Source organism: Balaenoptera ricei, chromosome 13 (genome assembly GCF_028023285.1).
Source record: "Balaenoptera ricei isolate mBalRic1 chromosome 13, mBalRic1.hap2, whole genome shotgun sequence".
Lineage (NCBI taxonomy): Eukaryota > Metazoa > Chordata > Mammalia > Artiodactyla > Balaenopteridae > Balaenoptera > Balaenoptera ricei.
Genome location: NC_082651.1, coordinates 39,635,531 through 39,653,328, shown reverse-complemented (window position 1 = coordinate 39,653,328; position 17,798 = coordinate 39,635,531). Strand labels below are relative to the sequence as shown.

Sequence of the window (17,798 nt, the reverse complement as noted above, 5' to 3'; positions counted from 1 at the left end):
TCTCAACCACTCTCAAGTTCCAGAAACACCTTGAACCCTTAGGTCAGCTATGATTAAATTCATTCGTTAATTCAGTACATATTTATTGAATGCCCACCATGTGCCAAGGTGCCTGACGGTAGGTGTGTAATGATGCCATGAGCATGAGGATCCCCTTTCTCTTCTGGCACATATACTCCTGGGGGAGTGGGTGCGGGAATGGTCAGGAGCTTGGATGGCAGATTCAGTAAGCTTTTAGCACAATAATTTTAATTGCAAAAATAAACAGTTTTGTCAACTGCTTGAGAGTAGCGTCTGCTTTACAAAAATGAACGACAACAAAAAAGGAAATAACCCCAAAGCAAAACGTTACAACCAACGGCTGCTGAAAACGACATTGCTGTACAAAACCCCGCGCGAGACCAGCTCGGCTCTGCCCCTGCCCGTCTCTGGGGGTCTAGGAGAGGGCGTGGGGCGTGCGCCATTACAAAAGAGAGTCTTAAGTCCCAGGGAAGTGCCTACTCAGTGGGTGGCCTGAGAGAACTTCCCTCCAAAGCGTGGCTGACTCGGAAGACAGCGCCCGGACCGCAGGAGCTGTCCATGGAGCTAGTGCTGTACGGGGAGTGTGCGGCGGGCGCTTCAAGGGAACTAGAAGCCGGACCAGAGGCCCGCCCTAGGGCGTGCCGGAAAAAAGTGGGCAGAGGAGCGGGGAGGGGTGGGCAGGTTTTCTCGTGCACGCCGGACTGCGGCGCCCCAATGTGCAAACCCATTTCACCCTCACAGCGCAGCGAAGGAGAGGCCCAACGAGTAAAAGCCAAGGCCCTTGAGCCGCTCCTCGGCGCGCGCCTTCTGCTTGAGGTGCACCTTGCTGTGCCGTTTCTTCTCATCGCTGCGCGCGAAGCGGCGGCCGCACACGTCGCAGGCAAAGGGCTTCTCGCCTGTGTGGGTGCGCACGTGTGTGGTAAGGTGGTCGCTGCGGCTGAAGTTGCGGAGGCAGATGCGGCACTGGAACGGCTTGTGGCCCGTGTGGATGCGCAGGTGGCGGTTGAGCTCGTCAGAGCGCGCAAAGCTGCGCACACAGCTCTCCACCGGGCAAGCAAATGCCTTGGCGTGCGGCCGAGGGCAGAAGCAGCGTGCGCTGCACTTGCCGCCCCGGCGCCCCTTGCGCCGCGCCTTGGCCTGGGGGAATGGGACCGGCGGCGGTCCTGCAGGCTCAGGCACGCCACTGCTCCCGGGGAGGTCCGCCACCAGAGGTTTCGGGAAGTCCGCCCCGGCGCTGCGGAGGCCCAGCGGGGAAAGCTCAGGCTGCGTACCATCTAGAAACTCTCCGCCTTCGCCGCTACTCCCTCCCTCCCCACTAGTAGGGGTCAGGAGCCCCGGGAGGCTCTCGGTTCCCTCCCCTAAGTCACCCGGGGCCAGCGGGAAAGCATCGTAGGCCCCCGCCGTGTACAGTCTGCTGGAGGGGCCAGCCGGCAGCTCCGCGGGGCAGCTGATGGACAACAGGTCTTCAATCTTGGCCCCCATCGGGGGGAAACGGGCCTCCGGGGCGCCCTGGTAGCCTCCCTGTGACCCACAGCTCCCTGGAGCCCCGGCTGAGAGCAGCTCCCATGGAGCGTAGGGACCTTTGAAGGCCGGGGCAGTGTCCAGCGCAGGAGAAGCCGGAGGAGCCCGGAGGCCGGGCTTAACGTCGGGTGGGGAGAGATGAGGCTCATACAGGCACTGTGGGGGGGCGCCCGCCGAGGGTGAGGCCTCCCAGAACGCCTCTGGGAAGACGGTAGCGCCCAGATCCGGGGAGAAAAGGTCTGGCGGACCCGGCAGCAAGGCGTCGGAGCCTGCGGGAAAAGAGGCGTCCAGAGGAGACCGGGATGCTGCCGCCTCAGCGCCCGGGAAAGGTGCCAGGCCTAGGATGCCCGACATGAGGTTGAAGAGTGCCTCCGGATCGTGCGGGTGTTCGGGTACTGCCTGGATGAAGAAGCTACCACTGTAGCTGAGGCCGGGAGGAGGCGTGGGCGCAGGCCCCTCCAGGAAGCAGGAGTCGGCTAAGTCCCCCCCGGCGCCGCAGCTGCTCAAGGCCCAGCTCAAGAAGTCACCTGCTGAGGAGGGAGCAGGAATCAGCTCCGCGCACATTAAAGACTGTGCCTCGGAGCCCGCAGCCCCTACCCAAGAAGCCCTTGGTGCGCACTGGCACACACAAAGTGCCTTTTGCACATTCTGATCCAGCCGGAGCCAGCATACGCCCCAAGACGCACATACAAACATGCACACGCAAAACACACGTGCAAAGGCAAAAGGACGCCTTGATACACGCACAGGTTCCTGCGGAGGCGCTGGAGGCCGGGTGGGGGTGGGATTGGGGGTGCGCACACACAGGACCCCGAATCTCCTTCCGCCCCTAGCCCCACAGCTCCAGCGTCCCAGTCCCTGCCTGTTCTCAGGCACCTTGCGTCCCCGCGCTGCGCCGCCGTCTGAGCACCCCCGGCCGCGCTCCTTACCTCCGGGATAGCCGGCGGCTGCGGGTGGGTCCCTGGCGGGCAGCCGGGTCAGTTCGGTACTGGGTTCAGAGCAACAGCCCTCGGTGGACTTTACCAGGAGCGCGTCGGGGCCAGAAAACTCGCTAAGGTGGAGCATGGCTCGACTGCGGCTGCGGGGCTTCGGGGGCCTCGCCCGCTGGGCTTGGGGGCGCGCGGATGGCCGGGAGGCCGACAGTCGGGGCGCCCCGCGCCTCGCAGACCCAGGCTCTCGGGCTCCTGGCTGCGGGCTCTCACCTCTGGGAAAGGGTTGGGGGGTGGTGGTGGCCGAGGCGCCCTTGCTCGCCTCAGGTGGCGGTTCCTCGCCGGTCCAAAGCGCAGCCGGGCTCCCCCAACCCGCGGCCCCCCCACTTATATAGCAGCGGCGGCGCTGGCTCAGGGCTTCCGACTCCCAGGGCCACTGCCATTTCGGGAGGCCCCGGCCCAGCCGCCGTGACGTAAATGCCCAAACTTGGACACAGGATGTGTACCGGGGACTCCCGAAAAGGAAAACTCGGGCTGTGACGTCTTTGCCACAGCCGCCGACGGGCCCGCGCCGCTGCGTGCGCGCGCACTCCCTGAGCGTGGAGCCCCGTGCGCGCCGGGACCGCGGGTGCGCCTGGCTGGGGCGCTGCGTCGCGTGGGTCTGGACGTCAAGTAAGTGCACGTCTCTCCTGGAGGCAGAGGCCGAAGGACGGTTAGGAAAGACAGTGGGCTTAGGGATTCCACAGTTTGGGTTCGAATCCTCTCTCTGCCACCTTCTAGCTCTGTCATTTCATCTCCCCAAACGTCAGTTTCCTCATCTGTGAAATGGAGATACGTACGTCTACTTCATAAATTTGCTATAAAGATTAATTGGGTTAGAGCATATGAAATTCTAGGCACGGGGCACTCAATGAACCGTAGAGATTATTGCCATTATTCATTATTTCCTCACATCTGTGTGTTTTTCATATTCTTAATAGTTTTTTGTTGTTTAGTTCTAGGAAAAATAACTTATTTAAATTAAAAAGGATCATATCGTGAGAGAAAACGTCAGTTAGCACAGAAGGATATATTATAAATTGAAAAGTAAAAGTCTCTCTTTTCTCTACTCACCTCCCTCCTGAGGTAGCCACGTCTAAATTTCCTGTGTATTCTTTAAGAAAAAAAATTATGCGTATTGCAAGCATACACACTGTCCTGCCATAGAATTTTCCCCCACTAACAATAGCTGAGAGATTGCTCCATGTGCAAACATAGAGAGGTTGGTCATTCTTTTGTAAGGCTGTATAGTACTCCACTGTAAGGGAGGTCAGTTTGTCCCCTATCCATTAGCGTATAGGAAGTTTCCAACCTTTTGCTTGTCATCGTTGTTGTAGTCCTTGAGTAAATAAATGTGAATGTATCTGTGGGATAAATTCCAATGAGTGTAACTCTGGATCAAAGAGAATGTAAAATTTTGATACAACTGGCAATTGTCCTCCAGAGAAGTAGGGCCAATTCCTGCTCCCTCTTCTCTCACCCACAGGGTTTGAGATGCTTGTGTAGTAAACTTTTTTTTCTACCTGTGTATAAATGACTTTACTCTAGGAGGGTTGTTCCCAGGAGCACACAGAGAATCTACAGGCTATATTTCCCTGGAATCAGTTTCTGGAATAATTGGGCTGCTTCTGAAAAACCTAAAAAAAATATTTCATAGCCTTATGGAAGCCGTGGCTATTAGCTGCAGAAGGCTAGTCAACTCCTGCAAAGAAGCCTGCCTACTCTCCTGATCTCATCTCTCTTCTGCTGTGGTTTTCCCTTTGTTTTATCTTCTCATCTTTTTAAATTTTTCATTTTATTTTGTGTTATAGTTCACTTAACTCCTTTCTGGACCAATTAGGGGATTAGGTATATACATGGGATAGTATGTTTTTCTTTATGAAGAGCATCAATTCTTGGGACTCTGGGTGCCAGAAGGTAGGAGGGGCAGGGCTGGGATTCCCTCTTACTTCTCTGCTTTCTTAGGAATGGGCACAAAGCCATTCAGGGGTGATGGGCTACAGCATGACTGGCAGTGTATCTCCCAGGCCCCCTTGCCCAGCCTCCTTTTTCAAGGGAGAGTGCCAAGAATGCCCAAACTCCACTAAATTCTCAGGTCTTTCACCCTGTGTTCATTATGCAAACATTCATTCATTCAGCTTCTCAATGTTTATTCATTCAGTATTCATTCCTTAAGTGCTTACTATGGACCAGAAGGTGGATTTTGGTTTTTATTCTACAAGGACTGTGAGACCTATCTCCGTCGCTAGCTGCACTGTGAGATCCATCTCCATCCCTAGCTGCCCTACCCACCACCCCACAACAATGTTACAAGTGTGTTCACAGAATATGTCATCACATAATCACCTGCAAAATACATGCTGACACACTTGCATTTATTCTCTTGTGTCTGGAAATCATGCACGTGCAGCATGACCTAACAAATGCCACAGACATAGTTCTATGTTAGCAGCACATGTGTTTCCATTTAGGAAATGCAGAAACCCAGCACTTTGTAAGGATTAGACACACCAGGCAGCATGTCCTTTATACTCTATTTCAGACTCTGGGTTTGATTCTAATCCAAATGCATTGCTAAGGCCAGGTGATCCCACACCAGACATACAGGGCACACATGTCTCAAATCCATGCTGGCATCTTGCTGCCTGGGAGGGAGGGGGAGTGGAGGAGTTTGGCTAGGCCGGTGTCCAGGGCTCGCCAGGTTGCCCCGTCAGGCCAGATTGGCCAGCCCCAGGTTCTCCATCCCTCTGCTGTTCTTCCCTCTGCCACGGCATTCCTCCTCCTTCTTAGTCATGGATAATTCTCCTACTCCTTTGGCAAGTTCCCAGGCCATTGCTGCTCTTTGCCAAGGGCAGTTGGGCTAGGTCTGTGTTAAGACAAAGGTCCAGCTTCCTCTTGTTAGAGGCCAGGCCTGGAGGCAGAGCTGGGGAGGAAAGAGTGAATAGGAGAGGAGATGGGGGACACAGCTTGTGCTCCGGGTGTGGGCTGGCCCACATTCCTACCCCTGTGCCCCTCACCTTCAGCGGACACACATACACATACTCTCGCACATGGGATGGTTACCTCTGGAGGGCAGTTGCATCTACATTTGGCTCCTTGAGGGGGGAGGAGGGAATATAAAGAGGGTGGACATTTTGTAGCCCTTCCCAGCTCAGTCCATCTTACTCCCAAATTTTAACAGCTTAAAAATAGATTCCTGGTGGTCTAGTGGTTAGGATTTCACGTTTTCACTGCTGTGGCCCGGGGTTCAGTCCCTGGTCGGGGAACTAAGATCCTGCAAGCTGCGTGACGTGGCCAAGATAAAAAAAAAAGAAAAGAAAAAAGATTCTGGGCCCAGATAGAATAAAGGTCTTTGGGCGGGCATGGAAGAGAGAGGAGTTTAGATTTATGAGCTCTACTTTAATTCACACTTCAAATATAAAAACACGAATTTACACACAAGAGGGAAATCTCATACACTGAACACTCTACAAACATATCATTTAATCATTACAAAAGCTGTGGAATAAGGAATTGAAGACCCATTTCACAGATGAGGAAACAGACTTGAAAAGGTTAAGCAACTCACTCAAGGCTATACTTCTATTCAGTGGTGGAACTGAGAGTCAAGCCCAGGCTAGCCTACTCCACAAGATAATTTAGGAAAAGATCATTCATTTTACAAAAAGTTTAACTTTAAGATGGCTTTAGGTGGAGAATCTTCCTCTAGCTTTTCAAATGTGCAAACTCCATCTGGCTGGTTTCCATCCCTGCAAGAATTCTCCGGAGTGACTGCCATTAGGAACACTGTGGGTCACATCAGACACATGCTGAGGAGGAGAGCATGCCAGGTTCTTAGGAGCCATTGTGAAAGGTGGTGGTGGTGATGGTGTGTATGTGACTCTGGGGAGGCTGAGAGGAAGTTTTGGATTTCCATGGGAAAAGGTGATGGAAGGAGAGTTTACTTTCTAGACAAGCACTGAATAGACAATTACTGAATGAATTAATGAATGAACAAATTCATTCATCAGATGTTCATTGAATACAGCCCTGTGCCAGGGGCGCTGCATGGGCCCTTTGGGTGCTGACGCTCATGTCGCAGTGGATGAGACTGGAAGCTCTGGATCCAGGGAGGGCGGAGGGAGAGGGATCAGAGAAGTAAGCCTCCTTTTCTGTCTCCTGGGAAGGGCCCAGCCCCTGTCATCATTCTGGTAATGCAACTGTCTCCTCCCCCACTCCCCACTTTGATCTTTCTGCTCTAAATATCATTGTGTTCAAATAATAGTGTATATTTTAAAAGACTCCAAGAAGACAGCTGCCTCAGAGTATTAATCATGAAGAGGCCAGCGCTCAGTCTCCATGGCGACTCCTGGCACAGAATGCTGAAGAGCAGCTCCACGTCCCACTTCCTGGGGCCATGGAGATGCAAGCACATAGCATTTCTCTTTCCTCTCTTCCTCTCCTCTCTCCTCTGGCCCCTCTTCCTCTCCTTTCTTCTTCTCTCCCATACCCCCTTCCACTGCCTCTCATTTTCTCTCCCTAAAGGATCTATTTAAAAGCATGGGCAGAGGCAAGATCCAGACATCCGACTAACACGGAATAAGGCCATTGAGGCTATAGCAGAGATGAAGTTTGCCTCGAGCTGCAACTTCTGCAGTACACAGCTCCTGTCCCCAAGGCCCTGCGGTGCCCCTAGGCTTCACTGACCACGAGGCCAGAAGGAGTCCAATATCTGTCCCTGAGGCAAGGTACCCATCATCAGGGTCCTTCTCTGTCCCCTCCCTCTTCCCTGACCATGTTCAGTTGTTGGTTTGTGGTTTGGGTTCTCACTATTATTATTTTTCTTAATGACCACACAAGTAATATAGGCTCGCTGGAAAAAGACAAACATGTTAAAATTTATAATGCAAAAAGTGGAAATATCTTTCCCTTCTCTACCCAGATATATAAAGCTTAAAAGTTTTAGGTTGATTCCTATAGATTTTTCTTCATGCGTATTCATTCAACATTCATCTATTCAGCTGTAGCATAGCTGTAGTTATCATTGTTGATACCGATGGTATCATACTATACATACTCTTGTAACGAACTTGACATTGTACCTTGAACAGTTTCTTTTTCCCCCCAATCATGGTACAGACTATAGTATTAATAACAGTTGCTTCAGAGTATTCCATCATGTAGATGTACCTAATTTTTTAACTCGATAGTTCCTATTTTTCACTGTTATGAAGAATCAGGCTGTGCATAGCCCTTTATGTATACTTGGTGTACTGATAGGGGTAATAATAATACAGTATGCTAGCTAACATTTGTATACCACTTACTGTGGGCACTATTAACTGGGTATTGAGAGCTTTACATATACTCACAATTTAATCCTCACAACAACTTGCTAAGTACTATTACTATCTCTACTTCATGGAGATAGTGATGGGGAAATCGAGGCACGAGGAGGTTAAGAAACTTGCCCGAGTGCACAAGGTTAAGATTAATGAGAGTGCCAGGATTTGTATAACCATAATATACAAACCATAACCATAGAATAGATTAACCATAGAATAGATTCCAAGAAGGAGAATTCCTAGGTCAAGGTAGAAGTATTTAAAATTACAATATATGTTGTCAAACCTTCCTCTAAAAAGATTGTTCCAGTTTGCAGACCAGAGAGCAGCATATGAGAGCCAACTGGTAAGCAGAAAAAGGTATCCCTGTGATATTTTCATTTGCATTCTAAAAATTATCAGTAAAGACAAGGTACTTTTCACAGGGCCTTGCTCTTTATTTCCTTTTCTGTGATCTAGGGGCCTAATGCCTCACCCAAAGACATCTGCGTGGGAGCTTTCCTCATGCTCCTTACAACCCCGCACTGGGCACTAGAGTTGAGGCTGTTCTCACATGGACTGGCGTGGGGACGTGGGGTATAGGGGCTTCTGCACCCTCCTTAGTTTTGTTTTTTCTAGTTTGGGTCATGGGGGAGGTGGAGAGGAGAACAAGGCAGCTGCAAACCATTCAGGAAAAGCTTCTTAGATTCTTCCAAAGCAGCTTCTAAGCTTTTCTCCCACAGGAGAGAGGGAGATTATTCTTTCTCTTATCTTCCATTCTACATTCCTCCTTGGGCAAAATCAACACTGGACAGAGCTGATCACAGACGAGGTGTGACTAGAATGGGTTCTAGGAAGGCCAGAGGCAGGGGGATGGACAGAATGACGTCTCCATGCTGCTACCCACCCTGGAATTTGGAATCAGCCTCCCACCACCCCTTTGCCTCTAAGCCTGGTTCTCCCTTTGTGGGCAGTAATGGACTTGGATCTTGATATGTGTTTTCATCTGATTAGGTAATGGTGTTCAGAACGTTGGTTTTCAATTCATGAGCTGAGAAGGTGAAAAAGAGGCTGAGAGTAGACTGAGAGGCCTATAGCTCTAAAACAGAAGCGGAATCAGAAAGAAGCCCGTTAAACCAACCTGGTGTGCTTCTCTTCTCCCTGGCCTCCTCCTGCTTCCTCTCACCTGCGCTCATCTCCTGTTTTTTATCATCTCTCCTCCCCCATCTTGCAATAGTTTTCCTTAAACTGCTTTGAAGTAGATTAGTCAGTGTACTGGGATCTGACAACATAACTCCAAAACACTCAGGCAGTTAGTCTACAGCTGGGCCACTGAGCCATAGCCTGAGTCCTCTGTGTGTCCCTGAACACTGTCCACCACTAAGCTAGGCTTCTGGTTGCAAGTGATAGAAATGCAACCTGAATTAGTTTAGACAAAAAAAAAAAAAAAAAAGAAAGAAAAGAATTTATCAGCTCACAGAATCCAAGGGAGTGTCAAACAACCAACCTGCAAGGGAGTACGGACACAGCTGGTGTCAGGAGCTAGTGGAACCAGAGGCAAAGAGTTTTTCAAATACTTTCAGCTCTTCCTCTTTTCTCCCACTGATGACTGAAAACCTGGCCACTAGCAGATTCTGTGTTCTCCATGTCCACCTCCTGTGATGAATGGGTTCTCATTCTCAATTCCAGGTAGGAGATCCCAGGAAAGACCTCTGCTGTCCTTCCTAGGACAGTGATCTGGCTAGGGGTCAGAGTAATACACCTGACAAGACCAATAGGGGCTTACACTTGGGTTTTGAGAGCAATTCCTGGAGAAGGGGAAACCAGTGGGAGCCAGGAAGCCTCCCAAGAGGCCTCCACCTCAGGTCTTGAGGGCAGGAGCTGGGCAGCACTGGGCTCTGCAGGTTCTCATAATGGGGGCAGAAGTGGATATTTCCCTCTGCTTAACAATGCCCCTGGAGCAAGTTGCGTACTCCATCTGTCTGCGAGCTCCAAGGAGCACTGCCCAAAATAAAAAGCCCTAATTAGCAATTCCTGCAATCCAAAGCGAAACAATGTATTTGTTTCCTAGAATAATCTGGAGCCATATTTGGCTTGGCAACCAGTGTGTCCCACACATGCATGTGGTGTGCCATGTGAAGACTCCAGCAGGGACCTTTCCTCAGTCAGGGCATGAGGGGGAAGGCCCCAGGGGCCGCTGCCCAGATAGCAGCAAGCTGGGGCCCAGAACAGAACCGGCTTTATCAATCATGTACAGCAGGTTTCTGAAACAGGGAGGTAAGGAATGGAAGGAACGTCAACAGGACTTCTAAGTCCAGTCCCCATAAAGGCCAGACTAGGCACACACGGCCTGCAGGGTCATAGAGAATCCCATAATAGAGTAGTGACCTCCAGCCTGGAGTCAGGGGAACAGATTCCAACTCAGCTCTGCTGTTAGCTTGTTCTGTGACCTTGAACAAATTCCCAATCTTTCTGTGCTTGCATTTCCTCACCTGTGAAAATGGGAGTATGTTATTTGCTCTACCTACAGTCTGAGGACTGAGAGCTAGAATTAACAAATTAGGCAGCCGAAGCACAAGCACTTTCTGTAGCAATGAGAGGTGATGTGAGAAGCAGTATATCCAGTTAAGAAATAGTGGATAAGGAAAACATAGGCAGAACACTCTATGACATAAATCACAGCAAGATCCTTTTTGACCCACCTCCTAGAGAAATGGAAATAAAAACAAAAATAAACAAATGGGACCTAATGAAACTTAAAAGCTTTTGCACAGCAAAGGAAACCATAAACGAGACGAAAAGACAACCCTCAGAATGGGAGAAAATATTTGCAAACGAAGCAACTGACAGAGGATTAATCTCCAAAATTTACAAGCAGCTCATACAGGTCAATATCAAAAAAAAAAAACAAACAACCCAATCCAAAAATGGGCAGAAGACCTAAATAGACATTTCTCCAAAAAAACATATACAGATTGCCAACAAACACATGAAAGAATGCTCAACATCATTAACCATTAGAGGAATGCAAATCAAAACTACAATGAGATATCACCTCACACCGGTCAGAATGGCCATCATCAAAAAATCTACAAATAATAAATGGTGGAGAGGGTGTGGAGAAAAGGGAGCCCTCTTGCACTGTTGGTGGGAATGTAAATGGATACAGCCACTATGGAGAACAGTATGCGGATTCCTTACAACACTAAAAATAGAACTACCATACGACCCAGCAATCCCACTACTGGGCATATACCCTGAGAAAACCATAATTCAAAAAGAGTCATGTACCACAATGTTCACTGCAGCTCTATTTACAATAGACAGGACATGGAAGCAACCTAAGTGTCCATCAATAGATGATTGGATAAAGAAGATGTGGCACATATATACAATGGAATATTACTCAGCCATAAAAAGAAACGAAATTGAGTTATTTGTAGTGAGGTGGATGGACCTAGAGTCTGTCATACAGAGTGAAGTAAGTCAGAAAGAGAAAAACAAATACCGTATGCTAACACATATATATGGAATCTTAAAAAAAAAAAAAGGTTATGAAGAACCTAGGGGCAGGACGGGAATAAAGACACAGACCTACTAGAGAATGGACTTGAGGACACTGGGAGGGGGAAGGGTAAGCTGGGACAAAGTGAGAGAGTGGCATGGACATATATACACTACCAAATGTAAAATCGATAGCTAGTGGGAAGTAGCCGCATAGCACAGGGAGAGCAGCTCGGTGCTTTGTGACCACCTAGAGGGGTGGGATAGGGAGGATGGGAGGGAGGGAGACACAAGAGGGAAGAGATATGGGGATATATGTATATGTATAGCTGATTCACTTTGTTATAAAGCAGCAACTAACACACCATTGTAAAACAATTCTACTCCAATAAAGATGTTAAAAAAAAAAAAAAAAAAGGAAATAGTGGATAACCCTGACAACCCCAGATGTGCTCCCTATGTTTTCTGGGCACCGCCTTATATGGGGGTGGGATTGGTCACCATGACCTGAATTTTTTTTTTCAGTATAAAACAACATCCATTTTATTATATCTCATTATTTTTGTGGGTAAGGAATTTGAGTAGGGCTTGCTTAGCCAGCCCATTTTTCTGCTCCACATGGCTTTTTTAAAATACCATTAAAAAAATTGAAGTATAGTTAATTTACAACATTGTGTTGGCTTCAGGTGTACAGCAAGGTAGTTCACACACACACACACACACACACACACACATATACGTGTATATATATGTATATACAGATATATATTCTTTTTCAGATTCTTTTCCACTAGAGGTTATTACAAGATACTGAACATAATTCCCTGTGCTGTACAGTAGATCCTTATTGTTTATCTATTTTATATATAATAGTGTGTAGATGTTAATCCCAAACTCCTAATTTATCTCCGCCTCATCCCCTTTGGTAACCATTAGTTTGTTTTTTATGTCTGTGAGTCTTTTTCTGTTTTGTAAATAAGTTCATTTGTATCATTTTTTTAGATTCCAAATATAAGTGATATCATATGATATTTGTCTTTCTCTGTCTGACTTACTTCACTTAGTTTGATCATCTCTAGGTCCATCCATGTTGCTACGAATGGCATTATTTCATTCTTTTTTGTGGCTGAGTAATATTCCATTGTATATATGTACCACATCTTCTTTATGCATTTATCTCTCAGTGGACACATAGGTTGCTTCCATGTCTTGGCTATTGTAAATAATGCTGCTATAAACATTGGGGTGCGTGTATCTTTTCAAATTAGAGTTTTCTCCACATAAATGCCCAGGAGCACTATTGCAGGATCAAATGGCAACTCTATTTTTAGTTTTCTAAGGAACCTCCATACTGTTCTCCATAGTGGCTGCACCAATTTACATTCCTATCAACATTGTAGGAGGGTTCCTTTTCCTCCACACTCTCTCCAGCATTTATTATTTGTAGACTTTTTAATGATGGCTATTCTGACTGGTGTGAGGTGATACTTCATTGTGGTTTTGATTTGCATTTCTCTAATAATTGGTGATATTGAGCATCTTTTCATGTGCCTGTTGGCCATCTGTATGTCTTCTTTGGAGAAATATCTATTTAGGTCTTCTGCCCTTTTTTTTTTTTTTTTTTTGACCATGCCACACAGCATATGGGATTTTAGTTCCCCAACCAGGGATCGAACCCATGCCCCCTTCAGTGGAAGCATGGAGTCTTAACCACTGGACCGCCAGGCAAGTCCCTCTTCTGCCCATTTTTTTATTGTTTTTTTTTAATATTAAGCTGTATGAGCTGTTTGTATATTTTGGAAATTAATCCCTTATCAGTAGCATTATTTGCAAATATTTTCTCCCATTCGATAAATTGTCTTTTTGTTTCGTTTATGGTTTCCTTTGCTCTGCAAAAGTTTTTAAGTTTAATTAAGTCCCCTCCCCCTTTTTTTTTAAATTTCCATTACTGTAGGAGATGGATCCAAAAAAATATCACTGTGATTTATGTCAAAGAGTATTCTGCCTATGTTTTCCTCTGGGAGTTTTATAGTATCTGATCTTACATTTAGGTCTTTGATCCATCTCAAGTTTATTTTTGTATATGGTGTTACAGAATGTTCTAACTTCATTATTGTACATGTAGCTGTTCAGTTTTCCCAGCAGCACTTACTGAAAAGACTGTCTTTTCTCCATTGTATCTTCTTGCCTCCTTTGTCATAGATAAGTGCATGGGTTTATTTCTACGCTTTCTATCCTGTTTCATTGATCTATATGTCTGTTTTTGTGCCATTACCATACTGTTTTGATGACCATAGCTTCGTAGTATACTCTGAAGACCATGACCTAAATTTTTTTAACATCTTTATTGGAGTATAATTGCTTTACATTGTTGTGTTAGTTTCTTCTGTATAACAAACTGAATCAGCTATACGTATACATATATCCTCATATCCCCTTCTTCTTGCGTCTCCCTCCCACTGTCCCTATCCCACCCATGACCTAAATTTTATGACTAGCTATTTTCTTCTAATCCTTGCTCTCCTTCACTCATTTATTCATTCATCTAAATATTTATGGAGGACTTAGCTTATCAGTACTTCAGTAGATTATTACAGAAATGTGTGATGCATGTGAAACTAGGGGAAGGACAGGGTGGTTTGGGATCATAGAATGAGGCAGAAGGTAGTTATCTAGCCAAGAAATTTGGGGGAAGCTTCCTCAAGGAAGTGACATTCTAATTGAGACCAGAAAGTTGAGTAAAAAGTTAGCCAAGAAAAAAGGAAAAGTTGAGTGGGGAGAATGTTCTAGGCAAAGGGATAGCATGTGAAAGGCCAGAAGGTAAGAGAAAGAGGGGTGGAGGAGAGAGAAGGATTCAAGGAACTGACAGAAGGCCATGATGGCTGGAGCATAACGTGTAAAAGAGACTAGGAAGTGGGGAAGTGGGGTCAGGCTGGAGAGATGGGCAGACTCAGGATCATAGAGGACCTTTTTTTTGAATTTTATTTTATTTATGTTTTTATACAGCAGGTTCTTATTAGTTATCCATTTTATACATATTATTGTATATATGTCAATCCCAATCTCCCAATTCATCACAGCACCACCCCACCCCACCCCCGCCACTTTCCCCCCTTGGTGTCCATATGTTTGTTCTCTACATCTGTGTCTCAATTTCTGCCCTGCAAACTGGTTCATCTGTACCATTTTTCTAGGTTCCACATTTATGTGTTAATATACGATATTTGTTTTTCTCTTTCTGACTTACTTCACTCTGTATGACGGTGTCTAGGTCCATCCACCTCACTACAAATAACTCAATTTCGTTTCTTTTTATGGCTGAGTAATATTCCATTGTATATATGTGCCACTTCTTCTTTATCCATTCATCTGTTGATGGACACTTAGGTTGCTTCCATGTCCTGTCTATTGTAAATAGAGCTGCAGTGAACATTGTGGTACATGACTCTTTTTGAATTATGGTTTTCTCAGGGTATATGCCCAGTAGTGGGATTGCTGGGTCATATGGTAATTCTATTTTTAGTTTTTTAAGGAACCTCTATACTGTTCTCCATAGTGGCTGTATCCATTTACATTCCCACCAACAGTGCAAGAGGGTTCCCTTTCCTCCACACCCTCTCCAGCATTTGTTGTTTGTAGATTTTCTGATGATGCCCATTCTAACTGGTGTGAGGTGATACCTCATTGTAGTTTTGATTTGCATTTCTCTAATAATTAATGATGTTGAGCAGCTTTTCATGTGCTTCTTGGCCATCTGTATGTCTTCTTTGGAGAAATGTCTATTTAGGTCTTCTGCCCATTTTTGGATTGGGTTGTTTGTTTTTTTAATATTAAGCTGCATGATCTGTTTATATATTTTGGAGATTAATCCTTTGTCCATTGATTCATTTGCAAATATTTTCTCCCATTCTGAGAGTTGTCTTTTTGTCTTGTTTGTAGTTTCCTTTGCTTTGCAAAAGCTTTTAAGTTTCATTAGGTCCCATTTGTTTATTTTTCTTTTTATTTCCATTACTCTAGGAGGTGGATCAAAAAAGATCTTGCTGTGATTTATGTCAAAGAGTGTTCTTCCTATGTTTTCCTCTAAGAGTTTTATAGTGTCCGGTCTTACATTTAGGTCTTTAATCCATTTTGAGTTTATTTTTGTGTATGGTGTTAGGGAGGGTTCTAATTTCAGTCTTTTACATATAGCTGTCCAGTTTTCCCAGCACCACTTATTGAAGAGACTGTCTTTTCTCCATTGTATATCCTTGCCTCCTTTGTCATAGATTAGTTGACCATAGGTGCGTGGGTTTATCTCTGGGCTTTCTATCCTGTTCCATTGATCTATATTTCTGTTTTTGTGCCAGTACCATATTGTTTTGATTACTGTAGCTTTGTAGTATAGTCTGAAGTCAGGGAGTCTGATTCTTTCAGCTCCGTTTTTTTCCCTCAAGACTGCTTTGGCTGTTCGGGGTCTTTTGTGTCTCCATACAAATTTTAGGATTTTTTGTTCTAGTTCTGTAAAAAATACCATTGGTAATTTGATAGGGATTGCATTGAATCTGTAGATTGCTTTGGGTGATATAGTCATTTTCACAATATTGATTCTTCCAATCCAAGAACATGGTATATCTGTCCATCTATTTGTATCATCTTTAATTTCTTTCAGCAATGTCTTATAGTTTTCTGCATACAGGTCTTTTGTCTCCCTGGTAGGTTTATTCCTAGGTATTTTATACTTTTTGTTGCAATGGTAAATGGGAGTGTTTCCTTAATTTCACTTTCAGATTTTTCATCATTAGTGTATAGGAATGCAAGAGATTTCTGTGCATTAATTTTGTATCCTGCAACTTTACCAAATTCGTTGATCACCTCTAGTAGTTTTCTGGTGGCATCTTTAGGATTCTCTATGTATAGTATCATGTCATCTGCAAACAGTGACAGTTTTACTTCTTCTTTTCCAGTTTGTATTCCTCTTATTTCTTTTTCTTCTCTGATTGCCATGGCTAGGACTTCCAAAACTATGTTGAATAATAGTGGTGAGAGTGGACATCCTTGTCTTGTTCCAGATCTTAGAGGAAATGGTTTCAGTTTTTCACCATTGCAAATGATGTTTGTTGTGGATTTTTCATATATGGCCTTTATTATGTTGAGGTAGGTTCCCTCTATGCCCACTTTCTGGAGAGTTTTTATCATAAATAGGTGTTGAGTTTTGTCAAAAGCTTTTTCTGCATCTATTGAGAGGATCATATGGTTTTTATTCTTCAATTTGTTAATATGGTGTATCACATTGATTGATTTGCATATATTGAAGAATCCTTGCATCCCTGGAATAGACCCCACTTGATCATGGTGTATGATCCTTTTAATGTGTTGTTGGATTCTGTTGGCTAGTATTTTGTTGAGGATTTTTGCATCTATATTCATCAATGATATTGGTCTGTAATTTTCTTTTTTTGTAGTATCTTTGTCTGGTTTTGGTATCACAGTGATGGTGGCCTCATAGAATGAGTTTGGAAGCGTTCCTTCCTCGGCAATTTTTTGGAAGAGTTTGAGAAGGATGGGTGTTAGCTCTTCTCTAAATGTTTGATAGAATTCACCTGTGAAGCCATCTGGTCCTGGACTTTTGTTTGTTGGAAGAGTTTTAATCACACTTTCAATTTCATTACTTGTGATTGGTCTGTTCATATTTTCTGTTTCTTCCTGGTTCAGTCTTGGAAGGTTATACCTTTCTAAGAATTTGTCCATTTCTCCCAGGTTGTCCATTTTATTGGCATAGAGTTGCTTGTAGTAGTCTCTTAGGATGCTTTGTATTTCTGCGGTGTCTGTTGTAACTTCTCCTTTTTCATTTCTAATTTTATTGATTTGAGTCCTCTCCCTCTTTTTCTTGATGAGTCTGGCTAATGGTTTATCAATTTTGTTTATCTTCTCAAAGAACCAGCTTTTAGTTTTATTGATCTTTGCTACTGTTTTCTTTGTTTCTATTTCATTTGTTTCTGCTCTGATCTTTATGATTTCTTTCCTTCTGCTAACTTTGGGTTTTGTTTGTTCTTCTTTCTCTAGTTCCCTTAGGTGTAAGGTTAGATCGTTTATTTGAGATTTTTCTTGTTTCTTGAGGTAGGCTTGTATTGCTATAAACTTCTGTCTTAGAACTGCTTTTGCTGCATCCCATAGGTTTTGGATCATTGTGTTTTCATTGTCATTTGTCTCTAGGTATTTTTTGATTTCCTCTTTGATTTCTTCAGTGATCTCTTGGTTATTTGGTAACGTACTGTTTAGCTTCCATGTGTTTGTGTTTTTTATGTTTTTTCCCCTGTAATTCATTTCTAATCTCATAGCGTTGTGGTCAGAAAAGATGCTTGATATGATTTCAATTTTCTTAAATTTACTGAGGCTTGATTTGTGACCCAAGATGTGATCTATCCTGGAGAATGTTCTGTGCGCACTTGAGAAGAAAGTGAAATCTGCTGTTTTTGGATGGAATGTGGTATAAATATCAATT

General features: G+C 45.0%; 1 protein-coding gene across 1 annotated transcript; it reads right to left on the bottom strand.

Moving 5' to 3' along the window:
• Positions 1–756: 756 nt before the first annotated feature.
• Positions 757–2,914, bottom strand: EGR4 (early growth response 4). Its single transcript, XM_059942868.1, has 2 exons — positions 2,472–2,914; positions 757–2,072 (listed from the first exon to the last, which is right to left on the bottom strand). Exons 1-2 carry the CDS (start codon positions 2,605–2,607, stop codon positions 757–759), a joined length of 1,452 nt encoding a protein of 483 aa, XP_059798851.1. The 5' UTR covers positions 2,608–2,914.
• Between the last annotated feature and the right edge of the window lie 14,884 nt (positions 2,915–17,798).

What these genes read in the sequence shown, in the direction of transcription:
- EGR4 (XM_059942868.1), bottom strand. Translation starts at nt 2,607, where the DNA reads ATGCTCCACCTTAGCGAGTTTTCTGGCCCCGACGCGCTCCTGGTAAAG. An exon ending in AGCCGCCGGCTATCCCGGAG is followed by an intron (nt 2,073 to 2,471) that starts GTAAGGAGCGCG and finishes CTCCCTCCTCAG; the next exon opens with CAGGTGACTTCTTGAGCTGG.